Below are 17,243 nucleotides of genomic sequence, written 5' to 3'. Positions count from 1 at the left end.
AGGGGCCAAGAGAGTGCTGGGATTGTGACAAGCGATGGCGAGTCAGCCCATTCATTCAAACTACACAAGGTAAACTGGGAAGCTTGTTTACTGTTTATATAGTTAAGAGAAGGTGTGGCTTTTGCATGGAGAAACTTTCCGTTTAAGACTCTGAGATGTTAAAAATAATTCTGAGAAGCTGAAAAACCATTCACTGCATATATACCTGAGGTAAACCTTGCAGAAGCTGCATAGTATCTAAGTTATAAATTGTGTATAGCAGCACTACATGCTACTTCAGACACAACAGTTTTCCTGAAAGAGGAGCAGGGAAAGTGAGCAAAAGGTATACATCATCACATGTACCCATGTTTTGTTTTTTTTTTTTGGCAAGAGTACCGTGTGTATGGAGTCACTAAACCTTTAAAAGAAATGCAGTCTAGCCAAATTATATTATACAGTATCTGTGCTCAGTGATAATTCAGGGAAGATGTGATGGATAAAGTAGGGTTGCCAACTTTCTCAGTTCTATTTTGTCCCTGCCTTAAAAATCTTCAGCTGTTTATTTTCTGCAGATCAAGCTGCTGTTAAGGACACAGCGATTGAATATGAGGTCAATGCCCCTGCCCCAGCCCCTTATGCTGGAGATCCTAGCGTGAAGCCAAGTGGTTTGAAAGTCAGCACAGATAGACAGTGATTTTCCGTAGGCCAGGCAGTGGTTTACAAACCAAAATTATTGCTACTACACCACAATAGAATAACTTTATTTACTTTTTCCAAGTGCGAAATGATCATTACATGAAAATTTGTTGTTGTTGTTGTTGTTACTACTACTACAACAACAGTTTATTACTTGCCTTTCATACACTTAAAACACAACATTGATATTAATATAAAACATTACACAGTATTTAAAACTGTTTACAACAACTTGAAATTACAAAAATAAGGCAGGTCCTAAAATACATATGCCTCTCAAGGGTAAAAGAGGTGCCTCTTCAGTATTTGCTGGAAGCTGTGTATAGTGAAGGTGCTAGATGCAGGTAAAGGTAAAGATAAAGGTAAATGACCCCTGGACTGTTAAGTCCAGTCAAAGGCGACTATGGGGTGCAGTGCTCACCTTGCTTTTCAGGCCAAGGGAGCGAGCGTTTGTCCACAGACAGCTTTCTGGGTCATGTGGCCAGCATGATTAAACTGCTTCTGGTGCAACAGAACACTGTGATGGAAACCAGAGTGCATGAAAATGCCGTTTACCTTCCTGCTGCAGCGGTACCTATTTATCTACTTGCACTGATATGCTTTCGGACTTCTAGGTTGGCAGAGGCTGGGACAGAGCAACAGGAGCTCACACCGTCGCACAGATTCAAACTACCAACCTTCTGATCAGCAAGCCCAAGAGGCTCAGTGGCACAGCGCCACCTGCGTCCCAGTATTGTGCTAGATGCACCTCTGTGGAAAGGGAGTTCCACAACTTAGGGGCTACCACGGAAAATGTGTTTTCCTAGACTGCCACACCCTAAGCTTCTGAGGGTGGTGGAACAACTAAGAGGGTAACCTCCTACGATCTTAGCATCCCAGAGGGTCCGTAGGAAAGGAGGTGGTCTTTAAGACATTTGGGGCCTGAATCTTTTTAGGGCTTTAAACGTTAACATCAGCATCTCGAATTGGGCCAGGGAAAGAACTGGCAATCCAACAGGGCTTATACGAAATGTGAAGGGAAACTTTTTTCACGAAATGTGAAGGGAAAGTTTTTGAGTTGTCTTCAATCTGGAAGTTTGGCAACAGGAACTTGTTTGTGTTTGCACGCGCATGTAGATTAATTTTAGCTTGCTAAAGTATTCTGGGCAGTATTGGAAACTGCTCTTAAGAGCATGTAATCATTTCCCATTCTTGTTTTGCAGGGGATGGGTCTGGTTAATCATGTGTTCAGCGAAGACAGTCTGAAGAAGCTGTACATTTCAAATCTTGGAATTGGCCACACAAGATACTCTACCTCCGGAGTCTCTGTCTTGGATAACTGTCAACCATTTGTTGTGGAAACTCTGCATGGGAAGATTGCTGTAGCCCACAATGGGGAGCTGACAAATGCTGCACGACTGAGAAGAAAGGTACAAATTTCCCAACCTGTAGTTCTTTTGGTCTACAGCTCTCAAGGCCATTGGTTTAGAAGGATGGGCAGGGCCAGCTGACTCATGAGGCAGGGTGAGGTGACTGCCTTAGTGGGCAGGATCCACAGGGCAGCAGATTCTGATGTAGATCTTTATTTCGCAGTGCTCAGAAGAATCGCAGTGCTCAGAAGAATCCTGTTGTCAGATGTGGGGTTCTCCCTCTCTGGCATTTTCTTTCCCAGAACTACTATTCCTCAGAAGAAGGAATAACAGTTTAACCCGTTCGAATTTGTGGTGTAGATGTCCTCTTTGTGCCATTCCCCTTTGGATACCACTTCTTTTGATTTTAGAGAGCAGAAATTGGCCGATGTCACTTCTGTTTTCTAGACCATTGGTGTAGTTATGCATGTACTCATGTGTGTTTCTTCTACAGATAATACGAGAGTTGCATATACTTGATTAATGCTGCATTTTGGTCCTTTGTTTAATAGCTAATGCGCCATGGAGTGGGACTGTCTACCAGTTCTGACAGTGAATTGATCACTCAGCTGCTGGCATTCACACCCCCTTTGGAGAATGACGACACCCCAGATTGGGTAGCAAGGTAAAGCAATTGGTTTGAAGGGAAATAGGCGAAATAAGCAGCACTAAGCCAAAGGAGTACAGTGGTTATCTCTGGTTGTGAACTTAATTCGTTCCGGAAGTCCATTCTTAACCTGAAATGGTTCTTAACCTGAGGTACCACTTTAGCTAATGGGGCCTCCCGCTGCCGCCACACCGCCAGCGTGCGATTTCTGTTCTCATCCTGGGGCAAAGTTCTTAACCAGAGGTACTACTTCCGGGTTAGCGGAGTCTGTAACCCGAAGTGTTTGTAACCCGAGGTACCACTGTATATTAAAAGAGCTCTCATGTTCCAGGATAAAAAATCTGATGAATGAAACACCCACTTCATACTCGCTTCTGATGATGCATAAAGATATTATCTATGCTGTTCGTGATCCCTATGGGAACCGTCCACTCTGTATTGGCCGTCTTGTTCCAGTAGGTGATATTAGTGGAAAAGGTAAGACTTCATATTATGTTTTAATTTGCTGGGAGCCGCCCAGAGTGGCTGGGGTAATTGTTGTGGTGGTTGTTGTTTAAATCTCTAAGCTGCACCGAGTTCCTGTTAGGGAAAAAGGTGGGGTATAAATAAATATATCACTATCATCATATTTGATATGATTATATGTGAGCTATGCTTTGAGTTAACTTCATTTTGAAACACTTACCACTTGTTCTCTTTATGCTTTTAATGTTCAAGTACATAGATAAACATTGGATTTAGTGGAAGAACAGTAATCCTACATGAAAAGAGGAAACATAAAGTGGGAAAAATACATAACTCAGGAGAAAATAGGGTTCTAGTTACAATGAATGCAGTCTTAAGCAACAGTGATAAAAGCCTAATACAAGTTGCTATTATATCAAATTACTAGGGTTGCCATATTTCAAAAAGTAATGGTAGAACAGAGGAAATCATTTCGTTTCTTCTGCTTAAGTTTCTGGCTCAGTTTGCTTGTGATTGCATCATGAAATTTTATATAATATACACCTGAAATAAAATGCTAAATTCTGGGTAATAATGTTATTATTTATCCATAACACCTGAGATTTTGGGAACATATAGGCAACCAATAAATACAACAAGAATGTGTGTCTAGTTTCATAGGTACATCTTCAGAAACACTATAAAGATTAATTCTAAGCAGCTCAGTCTAGACTGAATTTTTGGGACATCTTTTGGTAGTTAGATCAGCCACTAACTTGTGTTATTATTTTGGAGCAATGTCATACTTTACATAGCAGTTGTGTTTGCTGCGGTTACATCCTGTGTTGCATCTTGCAGTAACCATGAAAAATGTGAAGGAAATATTAGTTCCTAAACAGACAGTTGACATATGCTGATTAGCTATGGTTGTGTCATGCTTTCACAGACAGGCCTATTTAGGGATGCTTTTCTGCCCTTCACAATATATATATGTGCTGTAGCAAACACCAGTATAGTTTACAACAAACAGAATTACTGTTGAATGCATGACTTGAGTTTCACGGTTATATCACTCGTGGTTGGCCACCAGTCAGATAAGATGTTTTACAAGCAATGTCACCACTGGAGTAATACTTTCAGATGCTTGTATTCTATTTGACTGTTGTCGTTTGAGAAAGGTAATGAGCATTTGCAACAGATTTTTAAAGACCTAGTAACAGAGTTAAGTTGGTACACTGTTCTACTGTTGTTACTTTATTCTGCAACTCTGTATGACTTTTCCTTTGACAAAAAAAAAAAATCAATTAGAAGGGTTTTTTTAATGCTGTTATTACTGTTTTAAACTTTATTACAGGGAAAACCAATGCTGAAACTGAAGGATGGGTAGTTTCTTCAGAATCATGTAGCTTTTTATCTATCGGAGCAGAGTAAGTTCGTTTGTTATGTATAGCTGAGTTGGTAGAGCATGAGTCGGAGTTGGACTAGATGACCCTCATGGTCTCTTCCCAACTCTACAGTTCTGTGATTCTGTGTTTCCTTACACATGAAGTCAAATCAGATTATTTCTGCTATTTTGCACTACAACAACTTGAAGAAAAGGTATTGTTGGTCTGAAAATTAAACTTCCATTGAAGTCAACGGCCCATTGCTTTGAAGGGAGCTGAATTGTACACCATCTATATTTAGAAGACAAAACACTGACAAGTGATCTTTGACAACCAACTAACTATTAGCCAGTTAATTATTTACTTTTCATTTTCATGCTTTTGTATAAGTAAGTTACATTTTTTAAAAAGCACTCATCATATTTTTGTGTTCAGAGAGCCATGGAATCTCTCTCTCTTGCTCCCCAGACTTCTAAGGATAGCAACAAAATGTGTCTCTAGAATTTGGGGAGAGAAAATGACAAAAAATCTTTTGTTAATGATGTGCAGAATAATGACCAGCAGTTTGTGAGAAAAGGCAAAGGCCATTTAGATTTCACTCGGTATCTTTTCCATTTGAGGAGAAACTGCACATTACAGGAAACATGGGATTGCTGGTAAACACTGCATTCCTGACTTGAATTCTTCCCTTGATCCTTTATAATAAGTAACAACGCTTCCAAAATGACTTCTCAAATTGAATGTTTCTCTGCCTCCACTAGTCTACAGGTGGAATGGATGCAGAAAAATGCATGACACCATGACATAACACACAATAAGTGACACATTACAACAGTGGGAAGAAAACTTGATATGGGAATCCTATCTTCTGTGTCACCCTCATATAGTAGGTAACTTCTGCCCACAAAGAGGAAAAAGGGGGAAACCAATATTTCACAAAAAGAAGCCTGTGGATACTGGAATTTCCCTGTTAAGGCACCTGTTTGTTGCCAGGTTTTAGAAAATGGCAGACATGTGTAATTCCATTATGAACTATTAGTCTAATAAGAACTGACAATATATTTGACAAGTCTGCCATCAGGCAAGCATGAAGGTGGCAGCTATAAATAGATTATCAAAGAAGATAAAAACTGATTTAATAATGCCACTATTTTCCAAAGACATTTTGACACCTTCAGTCAGTTCGCATATGACACTAAACATAAGTAGTGTTCCATAACCGAGCCTTGCTGTCGCCAGCTCCCTCCTTCTCTCTCATGTCAGCTGAATTAGTTATTTTCTGGTTTTTAACAAGCTTTACATCCAGACACCCATCTGTGGGTTGCATTTATCTTCCAAATCAGTTTCACATTGTGATCTGCAAACCTGGTTGGATGGCAGCAAGAAAACCTTCATAGGATAGTGGTTGGCTGCAACACAAAGTAAGGAAGAGGAGGGATCAAACTGTGTGCATCCAACAACATGAAACAATGGTTTGGCACTGCATGTGAGCCAAACCAATGTCTTTCAGTTTGCACGTGTATTAGTGAACTTTTAATATTCGACTTTTGCTTGGTTAACAAAACTATTTTGTGAAACTCTGGGATTTTTTTTTTGCTCTGTGAGATCAACATTTGGAGCATTGTGATTCTTTATTTCTCTAAATCACAGTAAACGTTAGTTATAGTTACATATCTGTGCAATCTGGGCTAATTAAAATTAAAATTCTTCACCAACAAAGCTGACTTGGGTGTTCTGTATACATTTTCCAGATTGATCACTTTTTTATAGTTTTCCTAGTCAATTTCTCCTAGATAATTAGATACTGAAGGATACTATAGGCCTGCCTCTAACCTCTAGAAATCTCATTAAGTGTAATCTTATGCACATATACTCCAGAGTAAGCCCAATTAAGCTCAAATGGACAGTGTCAGTCATTTTTTTGCAACTGGGATTTCAGGTAGTACTGCTTGAAAACATTATCTTCACAGCTACAAAAGGACTGAAAACTGAATTTTTCAAATGAGATTTTCCAAAATCTTAGTTCTAGATCACATTCTGAGCTTATTTAATATGCCTGAGAAATTGTTGCACGCACAATATTATTGTGATTTTGTCAGCCACCAAGGAATGCACATGCCCTCAGGTTTTTCCAACCCAAAGGCACAGTGTCTATAATAACTAATGCTCTTACAATTGCAATGTTTCTAAAGATCAGTTTTATGAAGATTTATAATATCTAACTTTATTTTCCAGATATTACCGTGAGGTCATGCCTGGAGAGATTGTGAAGATATCCAGACATGATGTCCAGACATTGGATGTTGTGCCAAGACCTGCGGGAGACCCATCAGCCTTCTGCATTTTTGAATATGTGTATTTTGCGAGGCCTGACAGCATCTTTGAAGGCAAGCTATGAAATTTGGTTAACCAGTCGTTCTTTTAGATTGATGAAAATTATACCCACGTATTTGAATCAAGATCCACAAAAGCATTGGACAATTTTTTTTCAGCAATTGAGGGTACATTAGGAAAGTCTCACAAGATTGATTTTATGGCTATGTTTAATGTATTGTGAGATCCAGTTAGGTCTTCAGCATCTATAGGGAGCAGAGTAGGGTTACTTGGAGAGCTGTGAGCTTTCCTTACAGATTCTGTGCAGGGGACAGCAAAATAATCTTCATGATTTTCTGCTAGTTTAAATCATAGTAATAAATAAATAACATGGTGTGTTTTTCAGTGTAGTACCAGAAGCTGTCTTGTGGTACTTTGTGGGTGGGTAGCTGGGTTGAAAAGGATTTTTGGACCAATGGCCTGCTTGCCTATTTGCACGATACATTTTTTAAAAAGATAAAATAGAGGAGACTATTTGGTTAGCTTGTGGAGCATCATAATGAGTGCAGTGTATTTCCCTTTACAATATCTATGGTCACACGCATCTCCCCCATGCTTCCTACTTTTTCTTTGAATGTTGCTTTATTTCATGGGTAGGCAAACTAAGGCCCGGGGGCCGGATCCAGCCCAATCTAATTCTAAATCCGGCCCGTGAACCGTCCGGGAATCAGCATATTTTTACATGAGTAGAATGTGCCCTTTTATTTAAAATGCATCTCTGGGTTATTTGTGGGGCCTGCCTGGTATTTTTACATGAGTAGAATGTGTGCTTTTATTTAAAATGCATCTCTGGGTTATTTGTGGGGCATAGGAATTCGTTCTTCTTCTTCTTTTCCTTCAAAATACAGTCCAGCCCCCCACAAGGTCTGAGGGACAGTGGACCGGCCCCCTGCTGAAAAAGTTTGCTGACTCTTGCTTTATTTGTATTGTTAAAAAAAATCATTTCAGTAAAAGGAAAGAAATAGTCCTTGTTCACAGAGCAAATGCTGAAGAGATTGGGTAACAGGAGTGAGCCAGCAGTAAATCACACCGAGCAAGTCGGAGTTAACTATTAGCAAAAACAGGATCAGCACAGGAGTGTCAGGCCTATTGAGCACAGCAACGGGTCTTGCCTCCATGAAGCAGTTGTTGAGACAGAAAGTCCCTGCCTCCCCACAGCTGCCAAAGTCTTAAAGTTTTTCCCAAGCAATCTGAGACTGCGCCTGCATTAAGCTAGCTTCTCCTCTGCCCTCTTTGTGCCTCTCCTGGTTCTGGGAGGAGGGGAGCCTGTCACAGCAGGAGGGGGAGACACCCATGCCTCTTCACTAGCCAGACTCATCTCTGCCTTTTGGCCTCCCTCCTCTTCTGCCTCAGCTTCTGCCTCTGATTCTGGGTTTCTCTCTGCCACAGACTCCCCCTCCACCAAGCCCAGTTACTTCTCCAGCTTCTGATGCTTCCTCCCAGTCTTCTCCCTCTGACCACTCATTATCACCCCACTGCCACTTCCTGGGCTCTGAGCCTTCTTCCCTGCTGACTTCTCCTATCATTCCTCTCCAACCAACCCGTCCGTGACACTGGGTTTAAACCTTTACTCTTGCCTTGGATTATAAAAGGCAGTAGGGGGAAAAATCAGTTGAAGATGCTGGAATCAAAACTGTACAGAACTAATTCAATTTTTTTCTCATTCTCCACAGGTCAAATGGTCTATTCTGTACGGAGGAGATGTGGCCAACAGCTTGCAATTGAAGCCCCAGTGGAAGCTGATTTGGTTAGCACAGTCCCAGAATCTGCAACACCAGCAGCCCTTGGTTATGCTCAAAAGGTAATGTGCCCGATTCTTCCCTTTAATCTGAAATCTCATATTTTTGTTGTAGGAATACGTGTTTTTTTTTTATTAAAAAATTTAATTGACATAATACCAACTTGTACACCAAACATTTTAATGCAGATGTTTATCTTGTAGCACTAAAAGTTTCCATCTTGCCTTCCTGAGAGCAGTTCAAGCCAGTTTACAAGAAAAAGATAAATACATCAAACTAATGAATTGCTTTTAAAAACAACAACACAGCATTAACATAGACTATAAATACACATGCAAATAAAATTCAACAGTCAGAGAAAAATATTACCACACCCCCTCACCGCCAACCCTGTGTGAATTACTAGCTTTTTACCATTTTCCAAAGGAATTCCCCAGACACCAGTGAAGTTCACGTTTTCTCCAAGAGATTGCATAAGTTTCTTTGGCTGTTGTAGTTGAACTGTTCCCACTTAGTCAACTCTTTTGTGTATAGAAAAGAAAAGGAATGTTGATGGAGAATTGATCTTAGCCACTTCACTTAATATGGTACTTTGACTTTTACACGCTCTCTTTTTTTCTAGTGTGGACTACCATACATTGAAGTACTGTGCAAAAACAGATATGTAGGTAGAACTTTTATTCAGCCAAACATGAGGCTAAGGCAGCTCGGAGTGGCCAAAAAATTTGGAGTCCTGTCAGACAACTTCAGAGGGAAGCGTGTTGTCCTTATTGACGATTCTATTGTACGAGGCAACACCATTTCACCCATAATTAAACTACTGAGGGAATCTGGAGCTAAAGAGGTAAGAAAGTATTGCTGTCGGTTTTTGAGGAAGGCCTGACTGAGGGACAAGACTGGTGCAGTTTCAGCTTTATAATAGTCTCTCAAGAGTCTTGATTGAGGTGAAGGTAGAACTCTGCTCCTCTCCTAAGAGCAAAGCCAAATTTATTGGCTCTGTTGCCAACCAATCAGACCTCACTCGTCCCTTGTAGTGACTTTGAATTTTGCTGTTGCTGCCTGTTGGAATTGTGGGTGGTGAAGTGGGTATTGTTTTTGTTGGTTATTAAGATATGCATTTTGTGTTTTTATATTGTAAATCACCATGTGATCTTCGGATGAAGGGCAGTATAGAAATTACATAAATAATGGTAGTAATACGAATGAATGGCATAATTGAAACTGTCAATATCATAATAGCATTCCCCCCCTTCCTCCCTAGGTGCACATTCGTGTAGCTTCACCTCCAATAAGATTTCCTTGTTACATGGGAATAAACATTCCAACGAAAGAAGAACTCATCGCCAATAAGCCCGAATTTCATGACCTAGCCAACTACATAGGTAAAACGTTATATTTTCAATCATTGTCAATAAAGGTATACATAGAAACATGGACACTCTTTGTGTTAAACAGCTTGGGTGGTGATTACCCTCTGGCAGAAGCGAATCTACCAGTGAAACAGGGAGAGAGACAATTGTCAGCTATGCCTCACCCTTTTTAAAGCTGCAGTAGAGATTGGAAGATCCTCTGGAGCAGATTTGGGGAGGGTATAGGGTGCTTCAGAAAGATCACTGAAAATTGCCTCCTTTCCTATTCTGCTGACAGATTTCCATCCTCTAGAGGACCTCACCATTGAGTACTACCTTCTTCATCTTTAGGGTGTGTACAATGGTGCAGCATTAAATAATAATAATTTTTTTGGTCTTCTTTCTCCTCCTAGGAGCTGACAGTGTTGTTTATCTTTCGGTAGAAGGATTGGTATCATCTGTGCAAGAAAGCATCAAGGCGAAAGAAGATAATGAAAACAACCTTAAGTCCAACAAATTTCGGGCGGGGAAAATTGGCCATTGCATAGCATGCCTTGTTGGAAAATACCCTGTAGAGCTAGAATGGTGAATTTCCAGAATACAGTTACCACTGAATTAAAGTTGGAACTGACAAGATGTATCACACCCAAAGGTGTGCCGTAAATTGCTACCAAGGAAGTTAACAAACCACTCATTTTAGTTAAATCTTTATTTGGGATAGTGAGGACTGTTCAAGAACTTGAAATAAAATGCAAAAATTATGCAGTATGATAAACATTAGTGCTGTAACTTGGGGTGGCAAAGTTTCTTGATTCCTTAGCTGGCCTAATTCTGCCAAGAAACTTGATCACTTCTCAGGCTTTTATTCACAGCCTTGGTTTATTACAAATGATATTCTGAAAGAAACTGTGAGCCATTAAGTCATTTCAATTTTTTGAACAGGGTTCAACCAGGGCGGGCAGGGGGGAAATGTGAAATTTGGTTTTATACACAGTGGTACCTCTGGTTGTGAATGGGATCCGCTCCGGAGGCCCGTTCACAGCATGAGCGCGTCTGCACATGCGCGAGCAGCGAAACCCGGAAGTAACCCTTTCTGGGTTGCTGCGGGACGCAACCTGAAAACATGCAACCTAAAGCAAACGTAACATGAGGTATGACTGTACATGACAAATTCTGAATTCATAGAATTCTGAATTCCATGCTTCCCTAGAAATTTTTATCTAGCTGTTTTGAGTTCTGTTTAAGAATGAAGTAAGTGCCTGTATTTTTGCTTATGTAACTAAATTCATGTGTAATAACTTGCTTCCAAAGAGACTGAATATTATTTTTATACAATATGTTGCTGAGACTGGGAGACTCAGGGAAGTACTAAACCAAAATTCTCTAATACCTTGAGCCTTAACGAATTCAAACATGAATATATATATACTGTCTTATTGTGCTTTCATTGTGCGTCAAAGGGATTTGACAGGGAAAATTAGGCTGATAACCATCCCGAGTGTTATGATTTATTTTGCTAATTTTCCTCACTATGTTTTCATTGTGAATACTTAACTGTAATCTGAGTGAATGTTTTTACTGAATGTAAGCCTTCAAAGAAGACTCAAAACATTGAAAAATTATCATGTAGACTTATTTTGGTAGAGTATTTTAATGTATGGTAGTGTTATATATATATATAACTCTTTAATGTATATATATTACTGCTTTGTTCAGTGGGTTTTTTTTTTAATGAATGAAATCTAAATAATTCTTTGGTGGTTGTAAAATGGTGACCTAAATATCTGAGTTGAATTAGAATTGGAGCTAATTCTAACCCAATTCAAAAATCACTGTTCATGCATTGAATTGACACATGAGCAGAGCCTTCTCCTGGTGTCACCTAGCCCATGGCTCCTCAGAGTGAACATGCATGTCTGTTTGGAAGTCTTCGTATAGCATGAAGCCTTTGTACATTCGCACAGAAGTCTGTGCATGCAGCCTTGCCTTAACACATGAAGCCTTGACTTTTCAAGACGCTTAAGAATTTCCATGAATGCAGAGCTTTGAGCTTAGCATACTGTTGCAATGTGGCCTGTGCTATGCCAAAAAGTGACCTCCCCCCCTTTTTTTGAGAGCAATCTCAACATCCTGCAGGGACCTGGTTTATTCAAATACAACAGCCTTCCTAACCAGTTGTTCAGCAGAACGGATAGTTCAAAAAGGCTGCCAGGAGGCACATTAGAAGAAAGTTTATATACAGTGGTGCCCCGCAAGACGAATGCCTCGCAAGACGGAAAACTCGCTAGACGAAAGAGTTTTCCGTTTTGGAGGTGCTTCGCAAAATGAATCTCCTATGGGCTTGCTTTGCAAGATGAAAATGTCTTGCGAGTTCCTGCGGGGTTTTTTCCTCTCCCCCCCCCCATTTTCTAAGCTGCTAAGCCGCTTATCAGCTGATCCGATAAGCCGATAAAAGCCGCTAATAGTGCTGATAGCGCTAATCCGCTAATCCGTCAATGGGCTTGCTTCGCAAAACGAAAAAACAGCTAGACGAAGAGAATCACAGAACGGATTCTTTTCGTCTTGCGAGGCACCACTGTACACAGCACACAAAGACTCATAAAATGCCACAACACTCTTCCACTTGAATCAAGAAAGGTCACAGGTCATGGGACACCTGGCTTAATGCAGATATCGACTCCTCTGGAAAGAAACGGCATTCAAAAACTGGCAAAGAGGGGAGCTTTTTCACATTGGGAAGGGCAGGCGACCCAGTAACCTTTCTTCAGCACTTTGCTTTTCCTGGTTGGCTGCCCTTCCTGATGTGAAAAAGCCCCGAGGCTTACCTTATGGCAAAAACCCTGTACCTCACCTTTCAGAATTTTACAAAAATTACCTCCCCTCCTTGCCAGTTTTTGAATGCAGTTACTTTACTCATTACTCAATGGGAGAATGGTAAAAAGAGTTCACTTTTTGGCACTGCACCACCAGATGTGACCCTCTTTATTTTCCCTGTCAACTTCCTCTTTTTAATCAATGCCTGCATTTCTGAGAAGTTTCCTCTTTTGAAGTCAAATGTGGCTGTACCAGACCTGCTTGGCAAATGTCCACTTATATATATGTTGAATTTGACAGCACTGTGGCCACTGACTCCTGTAACAACACATCTCACACCAGGTCCAGGCCTCCACTTACGATGCAACCAAGGGTTGCTTCCCCTCTGGTCAGTTTCAAGACAACTTGGTTCTAGGGCTAAGTTACTTAGGGCGTTTAGTATTACTTTGTCATGAAAGCAATCTTTATTTATTTCTCTAGAACAAACACACAAACATGTTAATAGAGAACCAATGGGCAACAGCATATTTTGCAAATATTGTTTCAAACAAAGGGAGCGAAGATATAAAGGACTGAGGTACCTATGTTAGGAGGATGACTTATACCAGGTGGCTTTATTTGTCTATCTTGCAGAATCCAAGCATATCAGCCAAGAGATTTTTCACACTACCTCCTACTGAACCCTTTTAAAAAGGGATAATGCCAGGGATTGAGTCAAGCACCTTCTGCCTGCAGAAACACGTGTTCTGTCACAGAAGTATGCCCCCTTCTTTGTAAAGTTATATCTCTACTGTATTAAAGGCCTATTCTTAAAGGTTAAGGGTCTTGCTTGCTCACTTACTGCCCTTGAGAAAATAAAGGTCAGTTGTTCCCATTTTACAGATGAGAAGTTGAGGTTTACTCAAGGCTGCCATGATTTTCCCTAATAAACCTACGGCTGGGCTGTGATTTAAATGTTAACAGTACTCCTGAAGTTATGACCTATTAGCTTTAAATCTAAATAATCCCTGATAGTTTCAGGGATCATTTCTTCCTCTTCCCTGCCTCTGCCAAGATTTCTTCTGTTTGGTAGAAAAGTATTTCAAATTGTATCATTTCTGTGTTGTAACAAGGAAAAATAGTAACTTGTGGAACATTAACACATACTTCCCTCACACTAGCTGAAGAAGTGTGCATGCACACGAAAGCTCATACCAAGAACTAACTTAGTTGGTCTTTAAGGTGCTACTGGAAGGAATTTTTTTATTTTGACTATGGCAGACCAACACGGCTACCTATCTGTAACTTCCCTCACCATTGTTTAATTATGTCCAGAAAATTCTACACCTCCAAATTTTATGCCTGGCAAATACTCCTGTCGGACGTAGAATTCACTTTGCAATACACCTACTTAATTTCAGTGAGGCTTAACTGAGCAAACATGTATGGGATTGCACTTCACAAGAAACGTAACTACACTCCTAAATATGCCTACTGAGAAATAAGCTCCACTGAATTCCATGGGGTTTACTCCCTGACCCTCTTAAGTTTATAGGATCGCAGTCTATACTGGTTAATCTTAAAGGTACTATTGAAGACTGTTAACAAGAGACCCATTAAGCTTCTAGCCACGTGGAAAACAGCACCACCACTTCACTTTCTATATCTTTTCAAGAATGTGGAGTAAGGTGGAAATATATTAAGCGGACTAGGAAATGGGGAAACAAGGATTCAAATCCCCGCTCAAGTCATGAAGCTCCCTGCGTGATTTTGAGGATTGTTGTGAGGCTCAAATGCGGAAGTGGACAACCATGAGTGCCACCTGGTCCTTGGAGGAAAGGTGGAATATGAATGACAACCATCCAACCTCTGCTTAAAAACCTCCCAAGGATCAAGCACAAGATCAGTGATAGGGGGTGCGGATGGAGACAGCAAAAAAGCAAAGGACTGGGGTCCCAGCAGAAGTCAGAATCCGTTCTTGATTTGTGGGTGGGGAGGCAGGAGAAGAGGGCTGTCCAAGATGCATAATCCCACAGCAGAAGCGAAAGGGTGTGTTTGCTTTGACCCAAGCAGGAGAGCTAAAATTCGTAAATTTCTTCAACGAGACTGACCATCGGGGCGCTCCCTCTCTCGGTAAAAGGCAGGCTGCTAAATTTATGCTCCTTGCTGCTTCTGATGCAACAGGGGGAAACAGCAGGACAAACAGTTGCATAGGAAAGGCAGCAACGCCAAGTCTTCCGCCCAGAGCGGTTCGCACGCTCGCAAAGAATTACTCCAGACACCACTTATTTAATCGTTTATTTATTACACCCCTTGATTAAAAAAAACACAGCAAAAGAACCCGAAAAATATAAAGCAATAAAATATGAGAAAAATTCACAGTCGTACTTTAGAACAATGTACGTAATTAAAATGCAACAGATCAAAATTTCCTTTGCTATTTGGGTAGGCTTGTCTAAACAAAGATTTATTCATTTTTTGCGGGCGCCGAAAAAAGTGCAGCGCAGGCGCCCGCTTGATCGTAATCAGACTCGAAGACACGCGGGAACCCCGCATTCCGGAGCATCGGCCGGCGCACAGGGCATCCGGGTATCCTAGGGCGGGATACCCAATCAAACTGCGGCCTTCCCCCTCAACCAATCGCGAGACGCTGCCGCTGCGGAAGAATTCCAGTTCCGGCCTCGAGGACAGAAACTGCCCCATCAGGAAAAAAAACCGACCAATCCCGGCAGGGCCTGTTAAGTACGGGGCGGGGCAGAGTTCTTGTAGTTCGGCGACGGAGCGATTGCAAAGGCTTGCGGGGGCGGGGCGGGAAAGAGGAAGGAGCAGGTGGGTGCGCGCGCAGTTGCCATAGGAACGAAAGAGCAAATCGAGGGCCGGCCAAGCCGTGTTACAGGCCGCATAATAAACGGTTCCGCGACGGCTTAGCGTTCACTCTGCGGCTGCCATCTTGTATTAAGCTGGTGGTAGTGAAGGCGGCTCTTTCGTTTTCTGAACGCTGCCGTTTCGCCGTGAGTAATAGGGAGAGGGAGCCTCCTGTAGGTCGAAGTTGTGCAGCTCCCCTCGCTCCCTTCTTGACGAGAGAGTGGATGTGCTTTATAATCATACAATTGCGGAGTTGGAAAGGGACCACGGGGGGTCATCTAAACCAACCCTCTGCAACGCGGGACTCGAACCCATAACCCTTAGGAGTAAGAGTCTCATGCTATTACTGAGCTATCTTCCATGTTTTGTTTCTCTTTTTTAAACGACCAAACAAACTTTTGACTATTATTGTACGGCTGCTAAAACGTCTGGTGGTTACATGTTTTCCTGTTCTTTTCGACAGCTGCAGTTTCTTAGGAAGACACTACAGTGCAGTATTGTAAAACCTGTGAGATGGCAATGTCCACTGCTGCCGTGTACACACACCCCTTTGAAGAATTTACCGGGAGGAAATGCATCGTTGGCCTGAAAAACTTTCCCTACCACTGAACCAGCTCTCTCCAAACCAGCTCTCTCCAAATCCAGGTGAAAGCATTTTGCAGCAGGTGAAACTCCACACATGGAGCGTTGGGCCTTTTACCCACAGCACCTCCTTGACTGAATTAGTTGTTAATTTACATGGGTATCCCTTCCTTGGATTAAAAATGTGTCCCAGATTAGAGTAGGTTGAAGACTATTAGTTTAGGATTTCATTTAAAATACCCTAGATAAGCAGAGAGAAATGTTTGTATATGCATTTGTGAAAATGCTTATTTCTCTCTTTTAAAATTACAATATACCTTTCATGTTTTCTCCTTACTTGGAAGAATAGATCATATTTAAAACATCTCAACTGTTCATTCAGAACGGCAAAAATGTTGGAAGTGGAATTGGGATAATCATCAGAATTGATAAACGGGTATTATGTGTATTTTGTGAAACAGACATGCCTCCACATTCTTTTAAGTTTATGAGAGTATGCTGTGTTTTACAAGGGTTTTTTTAAAAAAATAAAAAATATTTAATTATTATTTCCTCTTTTACAGGTATGCAGTATAAATATTGGCAATGACTCTTCACAAGATTGTTCAGACTGCAGCCAGTTTATATCCTGAGAGAAGAGCAGTATGCTTTGATGAATGCATCAATAAGGTTCCAGTTATCTATACTTACAAAACAGTTATTAACCTAGCCACAGAACTTACCGATTTCCTGAAGAAACATTGTAATTTCACCGAACGATTTGAAATAGGCCTCTACTGCTACCCAGGAATAAATCTGCCTTCTTGGATTATAGGGTATTATTTCTATACTTTGTTAATATATAAGTATAGCATGAGTACAAAATGTTATATATGCTATACTGTATATAGAATATGTTACAGTCACCGCATTAAGCCAGCTTAGTTTTTAAAACAATTGTCTGTTTGCATTAAAGTGGGCTGGTGCACAGGATAAACTATGGTTTAAAGGTGAACGTGCAGTGGGCTGGTGCCCAGGATAAAATCTTGTACGCTTCACTT

The 17,243-nt window shown here is 40.9% G+C and overlaps 2 protein-coding genes across 23 annotated transcripts in view; both read left to right on the top strand.

Moving 5' to 3' along the window:
- Nucleotides 1-13,656, top strand: part of PPAT (phosphoribosyl pyrophosphate amidotransferase) — a 44,848-nt gene extending 31,192 nt beyond the window's left edge. The window contains exons 2-12 of the mRNA XM_083460007.1: nt 3-69; nt 1,881-2,087; nt 2,579-2,691; nt 3,005-3,150; nt 4,472-4,544; nt 6,738-6,889; nt 8,549-8,676; nt 9,237-9,458; nt 9,876-9,996; nt 10,377-12,207; nt 12,549-13,656. Of these exons, the coding sequence (XP_083316133.1) occupies nt 3-69; nt 1,881-2,087; nt 2,579-2,691; nt 3,005-3,150; nt 4,472-4,544; nt 6,738-6,889; nt 8,549-8,676; nt 9,237-9,458; nt 9,876-9,996; nt 10,377-10,552 (1,405 nt within the window). The 3' untranslated portion in view covers nt 10,553-12,207; nt 12,549-13,656. The remainder of the gene's footprint in view (nt 1-2; nt 70-1,880; nt 2,088-2,578; nt 2,692-3,004; nt 3,151-4,471; nt 4,545-6,737; nt 6,890-8,548; nt 8,677-9,236; nt 9,459-9,875; nt 9,997-10,376; nt 12,208-12,548) is intronic.
- A 1,821-nt stretch (nt 13,657-15,477) lies between these two features.
- AASDH (aminoadipate-semialdehyde dehydrogenase) overlaps nt 15,478-17,243 on the top strand; it is a 25,476-nt gene continuing 23,710 nt past the window's right edge. For 7 of the 22 annotated variants that reach the window (XR_014515803.1, XR_014515804.1, XR_014515805.1 and 4 more), the window contains exons 1-3: nt 15,514-15,947; nt 16,085-16,286; nt 16,767-17,018. Coding sequence is in view for 4 of the 22 variants with exons in the window: in XM_083459821.1 (XP_083315947.1) it covers nt 16,789-17,018 (230 nt within the window). In the remaining 18 variants the exon portion in view is untranslated. Of the gene's footprint in view, nt 15,948-16,084; nt 16,287-16,766; nt 17,019-17,243 lie in introns of all 22 variants that reach the window. The other 15 variants (XR_014515799.1, XR_014515800.1, XR_014515801.1 and 12 more) reach the window with 8 other exon arrangements.

The sequence above is a fragment of the Podarcis liolepis genome (assembly GCF_965112155.1).
Source record: "Podarcis liolepis genome assembly, chromosome: 9".
Lineage (NCBI taxonomy): Eukaryota > Metazoa > Chordata > Lepidosauria > Squamata > Lacertidae > Podarcis > Podarcis liolepis.
Note: the sequence above shows the minus strand (reverse complement) of the source record. Positions and strands in the feature narration are given on the sequence as shown.